General features: G+C 43.3%; 1 protein-coding gene across 7 annotated transcripts in view; it reads right to left on the reverse strand.

Annotated features, from left to right (window-relative positions):
- Positions 1 to 9,120, reverse strand: part of LOC119462260 (neprilysin-1) — a 60,275-nt gene extending 51,155 nt beyond the window's left edge. For 4 of the 7 annotated variants that reach the window (XR_007468508.1, XR_007468509.1, XR_007468510.1 and 1 more), the window contains exons 1-4: positions 8,978 to 9,120; positions 7,257 to 7,295; positions 6,023 to 6,187; positions 1,765 to 1,845 (exon numbers count right to left, since the gene is read on the reverse strand). Coding sequence is in view for 4 of the 7 variants with exons in the window: in XM_049673198.1 (XP_049529155.1) it covers positions 1,765 to 1,845; positions 6,023 to 6,187; positions 7,257 to 7,295; positions 8,978 to 9,053 (361 nt within the window). In the remaining 3 variants the exon portion in view is untranslated. The remainder of the gene's footprint in view (positions 1 to 1,764; positions 1,846 to 6,022; positions 6,188 to 7,256; positions 7,296 to 8,977) is intronic. The other 3 variants (XM_049673196.1, XM_049673195.1, XM_049673197.1) reach the window with 3 other exon arrangements.
- Between the last annotated feature and the right edge of the window lie 1,821 nt (positions 9,121 to 10,941).

Below are 10,941 nucleotides of genomic sequence, written 5' to 3' on the forward strand. Positions count from 1 at the left end.
CCACATGGTCGCTACGGTACACGTACCGCCATAGGGTGTACTTCAAAGGTTGGCACGTTCTTCATAAACACGTCGCCAACATCGCGCGCGTTCGGTGCGAACGCGGGAAAAACGCCGCCGCCGCCGACAACCGTTGTGCGCGATGTTTGTGTGACCGCACACAACCGCTGACACAACGCTGGCTACGTTCGCTCTCCGTAAAAGCGCATGTCCCTTGCCCTCGCGGGCTTTCACTCGCACATACAGCATACGGCCAATGAGAGTTTTTTTCTATTGTCGGACGCGACCATCGAAGAGTGAGCCCTTAACCGCTTCGCTGTAAAAATCTGGACGTTGCAGAAACGTACTCGTAGCGGGTACTCTCACATTTGTCAGCACAGGTTAAGAGCTACGCATGGAAACCCTTAATTGGGCTCTCCAAAGCTTCATATAGACATTCCAATAAGAGTAGCAGTAAAATTAGGAGGTTTATTTTATGAAAAATAACCACGATACATGTGTTAGCTTTCCTTCATTTCTGTTTTTGATTGTGAAGTGGCGCTGCTCGATAAAACCTGACTTTTCAGGTGGGACTGTCCCGGTCTCGCGGCAGTAAGAGACAAACACAAGGGATGCGGCATTACCTCACTGGAGGCATAGACCACGCCGCCCCCTCAGGCCGATGCCCGACGAACTATCAACTCCTTATGGGAGTTTGTGCGGGAGGCCGGCTTGACCGGCTGGTTATGAATGTGTAGTGTTTTTTTTCCTTGTGAACCCCGCCATTGACCCTTACCCCTGCTTAGGCCATTGAGCCATTCTTGTTATTAATGTTCATTTTCTCTCTCAGATGCGCGCGTGGTTGCCTCGTGGCGGATGTGCACTTGCGAGGTCGATTTTTAAAGTTATATATCCCTGTTGCTTCAATACTGTGAGTTGCTATTTTTGGTGAGAGCACTGAGTACCTGACCGGCTGTGTGGTTTCCTGACCTTTGTGCTGTTTTCACAATTAACCGTGTTGACTGCTGGAATCATCAAACAGTCGCAGTTTCGCCCGAAAGGCAAAGCATCAATTGTGATAGCAAATCAGTGGCGAGCTATACGGAGTAGGGATAGTAGTTTTATCGGCTGCATAATCTTGGACACATTCGCTTACTAACTGAAATAACAAGCATGGTGTCAGCGCGCACAAGGAAACATGAATAGATCACACTCGATGACCGCAGACAACCACTGTTAAAACGCTGGCGTGAGCAAGCGCGGCCGCAGCAGCGAGTAAAGGTTCGTGCGGTCTATCGCTTCAACAGAAACTGAGCGCTGAAAGCGCAGTGCATACAAATGTCGTGTGGAGATCGCTTTAAGATACGGTGCGCGCGCAAAGTACTCAGTTGCTGGCAGAGTAGAAGCCGCACCCCCTCCCTCCCGCGTTGCCTTCACGCTTTCCTCCTTCTGCGTCGGAGATTTAGTGTCCAGTTCCCCCTTGCGCCCTATCGCAAGATACGCATCTAGTGCCGCAGCTAAACGTCCTCTCGCCTCCCATCCCCCCACGGCCCTTCGCACGATGGAATACTTCGCGTTTGCTCTCCGCCGTGCGTTCGCTCTCCGTGAAAGCGCGCGTCCATCGCACGCTTTCACTCGCACATACAGCATACGGTGCGTGGCGATAATCTTATCGCCCTTGGACTTTATACGAACCTTACGGTGATGGCTACGACGACGGCGACCCCGATGGCAGAAATCCGCTTGGAGTGTCCATATAATTGTTATCGCAATAAAATTACTTACCTACACAGGATTTGAACGCTATGGCGATCTTTTCTACGATGGTCTGATTTTCTGTTACAAGTGGAATATTTCCCATTATTCCTGCATAAGAGCAATAGAAGGAAGTTAACCGCATTATAGAACTATATGCGTGCTGTTGAACGAATGCAGGATACTTGAAATGTTAAAGTTGTGCTTGCAGAAACGATAGCTCTTGGGAGCTTCATTATGGGAAAATAGCCTAAGGAATTGGTAGAGGTTATTTATGCATAAACTTCCATTTGACTGCACTAAATAATTAAATAAAAGCGCTTCTTTTCTGCAAAGATATAATGCATTATGTCTTCCTGCTCTTTAGCTTTTTTTATCTCACCTTATTGGTCAAATAACAACAAACTGATCGCAGCTTTAAGCGTTAATGTGTATTTGTAGAAAAATTATTGGCTGACAGATTTCTTGTTTTGTACAGGTGTGGTCTACATGCTGCTTAAATTTCTAAAAAGGTGATGTTCCATCATTCGCGATAACAATCTTTCAAGATCCTAGATAAATAACAACGCTTGTTGTACGAAACGCCCGCATAAGCTGTCTGTGATATTACTGCATACTGACACAGATGTTAAATTATCAGAGTAAGCCTGTGACGAGGAACGGTGGAGAGTGGGAATGTATAAAAATTTATGCACATACATAATGTTTGTATAAGAACTTGACAGCCGCAGCCACAAGTCCTTTCTTTGGCGTAATAGCCGAAAGGTATATTTTGCAGGAATACCTCAAGTTATATTTGAGGTATGCAGTCATATACACTTTGCAACGTTACCGAGCAAATTATGTGCTGGCAGACTGACACGGACAAATATATTAGATAGAAATGCGGCGCCGTATCACCTTGTAGTAAAGGGAAATGCACATCACCATAGTTTCTTTCTTGCACTAACAGATATACCATGTTAACATTCTCAAATGTTCAGGTATCGTCCTACGTCATCATTTGTGTAATATTCTAGATTTGGCTGCGTTTATATCCTAAGCAGCTTTTAGCTGTGGTTTCTTCAGATATTTAAAGTTGGCACTGCATCAAATGGTAAAGTCCTGTAATAAAACAATCTCATTCCTTTCCCTGGCTACCTGCAGTGGCTGAAACTATGAGGTCCGTGTCAAACTTGTGCCTGTAGGATTTCGTCTTCCAGCACCCAGCCGCAGCCTCAAGAAATCACTACTCCTGCATATGTTAGAAATATTATTTTTTGAATGCGTTTTTTAATTATCACCCAAGGCCCTTACGACTGTTGATTGCACGTTTGAGCAATAAAGCAAGGAAACTTAGAAAGTGTTGAGCGACGGTTTTCTCGGTATACAACCTAAAAACTGTTTATAAGTGCAAAGTGCTTGGTACGAACACGTGAACTGGAAGTCAGACATACAAGTGTTCACTATCAACAGGTGGTTCCTGATAGAAATAGCATATTATAATGTTGTGAGAAAGAAAAACACAGCTTTTCAACCAGTGCGGCGCCTGCTCACTTGTGGCTCCTCTTTTCTTGCTTCCAGGTTGCTTCCCCAGTTCACTGCCTTAGCTGCTTTCTTTACACTCAGCCATAGTGCTTCCTTTTCTTCTTCTTCTTTCTGGGGTTTTACGTGCCAAAACCAGTTGTGATTATGAGGCACGCCGTAGTGGAGGGCTCCAGATTAAGTTTGACCACCTTGGTTTTTTTTAACGTGCACTACAACGCAAGTCATGAGGGAGGTAGTGCCCGAATACTGCACCAGGGAGGCCAATTCAACTTTGTTGAATCTTAGTGGGCCTTCCTAATTTGGCTGCACCTGGACTAGTAAGTATAGCCCTACTAGATCTCGACGATATTTTTTTTGCTCTCGAACTTACGACCGTCAGATTAGAAGCTGGGTGTTCTAACTTTGCTCCACGCGACCACGTGCAGAGTACTATCAACCTCAATATATGGCTTTCATAGATTATCAAAAAGCATTTGATTCAGTCGAGATACCAGCAGTCATAGAGGCATTGCGTAATCAAGGAGTACAGGAGGCATACGTGAATATCTGGCCAAATATCTACAAGGATTACACAGCAACCTTGGTTCTCCACAAGAAAAGTAGACAGTTACCTATCGAGAAGGGGGTAAGGCAAGGAGACACAATATCTCCAATACTAATCACTGCATGCTTAGAAGTATTCAAGCTCTTAGACTGGGAAGGTTTAGGAGTGAGGATCAACCGCGAATATCTGAGCAACCTTCGGTTTGAAAATGACATTCTCCTTTTCAGCAACAATGGGGACGAATTACAGCAAATGATTGAGGACCTTAACCGAGAAAGTGCAAGAGGGGTTGAAGAGTAATGTGCAGAAGGCAAACACAATGTTCAATAGCGTGGCAAGGAAACAAGAATTCAGGATCGGCAGTCAGCCTGTAGAGTCTGTAAAGGAGGACGTTTATCTAGGTAAATTACTCACAAGGGAACCTGATCATGAGAAAGAAATTTACAGAAGAATAAAATTGGGTTGGAGTGAATACGGCAGGCATTGCCAAATCCTGACTGGGAGCTTACCCCTGTCGTTGAAAAGAAACGTGTACAATTATTGCATTCTACCGGTGCTAACATATGGGGCATAAACTTTGAGTTTAACAAAGAAGCTCGAGAACAAGTTAAGGACCGCACAAAGAGCGATGGAACGAAAAATGTTTAGCCTAACGTTAAGAGACAGGAAGAGAGTGGTATGGATCAGATAGAAAAGGGAGATAGCCGATATTCAAGTTCACATTAAGTGGAAAAAAATAGAGCTGTGCGGGCTATGTATTGCGTATACTATAGGATGGATAACCGGTAGACTATTAGAGTTAAAGACTGGATACCGAGACAAGGGAAGCGCAATCGAGGACGGCAGAAAACTAGGTGGGGTGATGAAGTTAGGAAATTCGCAGGCGCAAGTTGGAATCAGCTAGCGCAAGACAGGGGTATACTTGGAGATCGCAGGGAGAGGCCTTCGTCCTGCAGTGGACATAAGTATATTCTGATGATGAAAACGCAAGCACACGGGCGTTTTTGCATTTCGTCTCCATCGAAACGCGGCCGCCGCGGCCGGGATTCGATCCGGCGACCTCGTGCTCAGCAGTGCCACGCCTTAGCTAACTGAGCTACCGCGGCTGGTTCAGCCACACTACCAGTTTGACGAACGGGAACAAATCACCGCAAACATCACTATTGTGTTGTTGTGGATGACGAATCTTCTTTTTAAGGCGGAGCGTGTGTAGAGAGAAATTGTTCTATTCACGTCTGTCGCGGTCTCCTTCAACGCGCCAAGTGTTATCACCGAGGGGTAAACACTTCTAAAACCGCATGTTTCTTAGCCAATCCCCCGTTGTGCCATTGTTGAGCTCGTCACGACTAGGCGGGATTGTCAATGGCTACAGCGTTTAGCTACTGACGTTGTGGGTTCGATTCCGTCCACGATGGCCGCATTGCAGTGCGGGCTAAATGCCAAAACACCTGTGTTTTCAGATTAAAATGCACGTTATAGATTCCGACGTGTTCCAAGTTAACTGGGCCCCCACTACGGCGTGCTTTTGTAAATAAACTTATACAAATGCTACAGAGCTTTATGAGTGTGTTTTCAGAAACGGCGTAGAATTGAGCTAGTTTTACCAGAAGAATTATAAGAGCCACCAAGGTAAAATTTGGCGAGAACTGGAGAACATTATGAATGATGTGCACACATATACTCGTGTTTGCGTTAAGTACGGCCTTTGCTACAAATTCTTCAAGCAAGTGCTTGTAAGCATCATATGCGGCAACGTTTTTATGTTAGTGGCTTAATTACAGGCAACTAAAATTCTCCATGCGACTGCTCAAAGAAACAGCTTGCTTCGCTGAAATTGAGTTGTGATTCTTCAAGGTCGCATAAGTCTGCTGCATGTGGTTGTGCAATTATGCGCTGAAAGCCTGCCATAAAGTTTGTTAAAAAGTAGCACTCTTGCACAAAAATGTGCACCAAGCCCGACAAGGCATGGCGCAGTTTATTTAAATAGTAACAATACATTATGTTTCTAATCAGTCTATGTGAAATGTTTCTCGGCTCTCTGTGAAGTTTAACTTATTATTTTTAGGCACAAACCAGCAAGGATGTCTCAAACAGCTGTTCACTTTCGAACTCTTCTATAACATATCAGGCAGAGTACACAAGAGCAAGCCCATAGTCATAGAAAGAGAAATATGCACTTTTTAGTGTGCATAGGATAAAAGTGAACTGACAGCTTACTTTTCAGGCTTTGTCTCAGATTCTCACTGAGCATCTGAATAATACCAAAAGACGATCGTCCGTTAAGTTTGTCGCTGTTTTTTTCCCTCCAACCACCACAGGCGTAGGCGTAGAAATCATCGCAGGGTCCAACGGATGTGTCTATCGAATCCATAATTTGTTTTGCTGGAGTATAAATGCAAGGAAATATAGATTTCCCGCTAGCGCTGAACTACACATTTTATTTTGTGAATGAAAGAGAAAATGTAAAAGTGCTGACTTGATTTGTCAATCTTAAAAAAGTTTCTTCCGTGTTTTCTTTTTTTTTCTGTGTATGTTCATCCATAAAGACAACTCGCTAAATTATCTAGTGTACTACATTTGCCTAAACACTTACCTTAAGTGTTTTTTAGCAGCCATCAAATGTTTCCTACGTTTCGCTCTATCTTTCAGAATATCTACTTTTCCTACGTTTCGCTGTGTCTTTCACAAGATCTGCTACGCTTCTTACACGATTATAAATTTCGTTGCAAGCTGGCCTCTAACAGCTTTCTCCCCAAATTAACGACAACATTATGACCGAACCATGAAAAATGGTCACGTGCATGTAAGGTTCTAGTTGAACGAATCAGGTCGCTGGTGTGTTGGGATTTGTCATCAATAGCTGTCTGTTAACACTCTGTGTGTAGTCTCGTTGCTCTCTAAGTATAAGCGTCTGTGCCATCCTAGCTCTAAAGGCAAGCCGCAACAAAGGCACGGCAGCGAGGGAAGACCACAATTTCTGCTGCGAGTGAGCTCGTTTTGTCGGCTTGAGAAGCAAAATTAAGAAGAGAAGAAACTTTAGTGGCCCAGTCACGTAAGGATTGAATCAGCGGACAAGGAACGTCGACTGCTTTTCAAGCCGGCTGTGTCTGCTTGAGAAGCAATAGTAAAGAGACAAGATGCTTTAGTATTAGTGCTACCCAGATATGGATATATTGTTGCCTGTCGCAAGTGGAGGAAAAATATTGAAATGCAGGAAGCACTGCCATGACTGAACTTCAATATTGCAAATTTTTCATACCTAGCTGGCATTGTGAGCCTATACCGCGTATTTAATACCATGAACGAATGATAGTGCTGGGCAGACATAGTTGAACGGTATAGTGAGAGGAAGAACCGAGTTTTACAGGCAGTGTCATATGGTTCTAAGAAATTTAAAGCCTAATTATACATTAAATAAGCGTAGAGCAAGGAATAAAAGCAGAACCCTCACCCCGCTCTTTACATACGTCACTGTCACAAACGTAGTATCCTGCAGAAATAAAATTGGTATATTAGGTTTGTTATGTATCACAGGAATGTTGAGGATTATAACGCTCGCATTCTTTCAGTAAAGTTGGAGAATCAATTGTTCAAAAAATATAGTACGTAAATATTTTTCGTGGATGCTTCGCTTCACTTTGCGATCAAACTTCGCTTTCACGACAGTTTTCAGCCTTGAAGAAATTAAGGGTCTCTGCCATTTTTGTGCTCCCACACTAATCTACACCAACGGAAAAAAGATTTTTCCTTTTCTATGCGGATATAATAAAATGAAAATAAATGAATTTTATATTTTGCAGCGAAATAACTATGATACAAGAAGGGCTTAAAATGTTAAACTTTTCCAAAACTTACTAAATATTGCTCTTCTAACTCTCTAGCACTAGATATATCCAATACTTATTGGACATATCTAGCTCCAATTGAGCTCCACTTCTATTTGGTGAGGCCAGTGAGGCCGCATTTTTCAAATACTGTAGTGAACTGATGCAGCATTTCTTCGCCTTATAGTCGAAAGCCGGCCCCAGTTTGGACGTCCCAGAGTACGATGAGAAGCTTTATTGCAACTTCAGGACAACTGTGAATTGGGCTAGTTTATATTTATTCCTAATTACTACAGTGCAAAGAAAGACTAAGAGGTCGCGAGCTTTTTCTTGATATTGTCACCCGAAATGAAGCGCAAGAGTGCGTTAACATCTTAAGAGACATCAAAAATTTATTTTGTTTGGCTTTCAGATTGTGTTAACACTAATCGTAGGACAACAGGGTTGTATGCGCCGCTATTGCATGCATGCACAAATGACATTACGTATCCTTATTATGTCTCGTGATTCTTGCATGAAGCTCCTAATTCCTACATGGCAGAACGTTTTTTTCTGAAGGCCTGTTCACATACACCGTGCTTCTTTCAGTTCCAAAAAATCTTGTTTGAAAATCGTGGGGAGGAATTCAACATATTTAGGTGGATTACCAGAAGACGTGATTGTACGAAAAATATTGCTAATTCCAGAATTCCTAAGATCTTCCCTAATTAACTTTCAGTCGTTCACTTTATGATACATGCTGGAAATTCCGAACTGGAGCCTAGCAGTAATGACGTCATGTCTGTGGAGCTCAAATCCAAACTCTCGCAGCAGTTTTGAAATAACCGCCCTGAAAATGTGTAGAACAATAGATTGACATTTCACTGGAACTACTGGACAATTATAGCTGCATGCAAAATGCCAACGCATTTTCAGCAGAGTTTGGCAACGGATATTTTAAGGAGTCGCTCTTTTCAGCATTGGCACTAAGCTAGTGTCACTGCATGCACTACTCTTACGACGGAAATTCGCTACTTCAACACGTATCGTATAAAGCAATAAATTGAAAGATAATAACTGTATCTATTTAATTAGCCACTTTGATACTGCTATTTATCATGTCGACAATTTACGCCTCATTCAGAAATCTATTTGAAAAAGCAGTATACGCCAGCTTTTACAGAAAATTTATAAAATATATATTCAAACACAATACAAAAAGACAGGTGGTGTAGTAATTGTTCAAAACAGTGGATGTTCGTTAAACACATCGCCTTTTTAGCATTTAGCTCTGACTGCGTTGCTCAGTTCTATTAACTGAAAAAGCGGTTATGGATTTTCGCAGGTATTACGACACTTAGAAACGTACCTTTTTTCTCGCCCTCTTGCAGTGTGTCTGCGAAGTATCCCATTTGGCAAAGGATGAGCAGTAATTTTCGATTCATATTTTTCAATCTCCACTTTTCAACGACATAAATAGGTATTCATGAAGTTTTAAAGAAACGCACTTGACAATACCCTAAGCAAGAACAAGAAGACAAGACGTCAATTTCTGTCGTTACTTTTAGTTTTTTTCCCTCGTATAACGATACTGATATATTATTGCAGATATCGAAAAGGTAAACAGCTACTACTAAATACACTTTGGCTGTGCAGAAGCGTGATTTCAGAATATTTCAAAGTTTTCTGTCAAGCGACAGTTTAAAATATGACAACTGCATAATCCAGTGGGCAGTGTTATAGGATACAGATGAGAGTGCGCGAGATTTGCAGAATTTCTACCATGTTATTTTATCTTAGTGCTCGTGATAGCCACTGTAAGCATTACGACCTAATCTGGCTTTAATAATACACATTATAAGCGACCCTGTCTCGGTGCTCTACAAAGTTGCAAGTCAGTAGTGCACCCACGAAAATAAATGAAACTACATTATGCGCTTTCGTTAGCGTGTAACTGAAGCAGAAAGATGAAGATCTTAATTTCGAAGTTCAGTTCTTAACGATCCTTTTGAATGCACCTGCAGTTATCTTGTGTTGAAGAGCATGTTGGTCATGGCGGCGTCCGCCCCGTGGTAGATTTTGCAAAGTATAGCAAGCTGTTACCACAGAAAGAGTTATTCTGGCAGTGAATTAATATTATTTTCTGCGGTGAAGCCATAAATGCCACACCAAATTGATCAAATGTACAGCGCTATCCGCTATTGAAGGGAACACTCCTATGCGCGGTTTTCACTTTGCTGGCGCTGCAGCTGCAAGTGACGGCTGAATAAATTGCAATGCACTGCACAGGTGTGTACAAATGTTTCAGTGCCACCAAGAACAATCATCTTTTAGAAGCCCCAGCTATTGTACACTATGACGAACCGGTTCCAAGCAACGCGATGGTGACGTGGCTCGCTAAAGTGCCAGTTTTCCTCCTTACAATCGCCACAGCCTTGGAAGAGTAGGCATTCTGGCGATCTATAGGCAGGACAAAGTGAAGGGATAATATTACGGCTTGAGTAGGTCGATAGGCACAATTGCACGGCTAGAGATTGCGTAACGGTTTCAACCACGTTATTAACAGGGGACGTTTGCGCAATGACATGACTCGGACAGAGGTACTTTGGAAGGAACTTGGACGATGGGCCGGCAGCAGTAGGCGGAATCCACAACCACACGAGGGAGCCAACTCGAAAAATGTGAGCATGTGCTCTCACGTCGTGATGCTATTTTTGGTGGCACTGCTCAGCGGACGTCAGGGAACGTGCAGCGGTCGGTATTTCTTGGCGTGTTGAGTGGCTGCAGACACGGATGAGCACTCAGCAGGGTCAGGAGGGTGGGGTAGAATTTGGTCAGTAGTACCGGAGTAAAAAGGAATGGCGAGAATGCGGTAACGGCTTCGAAGGCGGAGTTGTAGACGTACGCTACAAGCAGAAGAACGAGGTCCCACTTAGGAGTATTCTTAGGCAACATACGCTGAAAGCATGTCCTCAAGAGTTCTGTTAAATATTTCTGTTCAGCAGTTGATTTAAGGATGATGAGTTGTAGTGGTATGGTGAATGAATTGACATGTTGAGAGGCAGGACTGCACGACATCTGAGGAAAGCACGCCTTCTCGAACGCTCGACAGTTCGCGAAGCGCTCCATGGTATAGGACGAATATGCGCAGCATGAATGAGGCCACGTCGCGTGCTGTTGCGGCAGGTAAAGTGGCGGCTTCAGAATACCGTGGTCAACAGCGATGACGAAGCAAGCGGGCTCTTTCTCCATACCGCATCTAGAAGGCGTCATCTTTACTTGATTTTAGGATGTATTTAGTCTTCTCACAGTCAACCATCGTAACATCTACAC

This window comes from Dermacentor silvarum, chromosome 8, assembly GCF_013339745.2.
Source record: "Dermacentor silvarum isolate Dsil-2018 chromosome 8, BIME_Dsil_1.4, whole genome shotgun sequence".
In the NCBI taxonomy this organism is placed as follows: Eukaryota; Metazoa; Arthropoda; class Arachnida; order Ixodida; family Ixodidae; genus Dermacentor; species Dermacentor silvarum.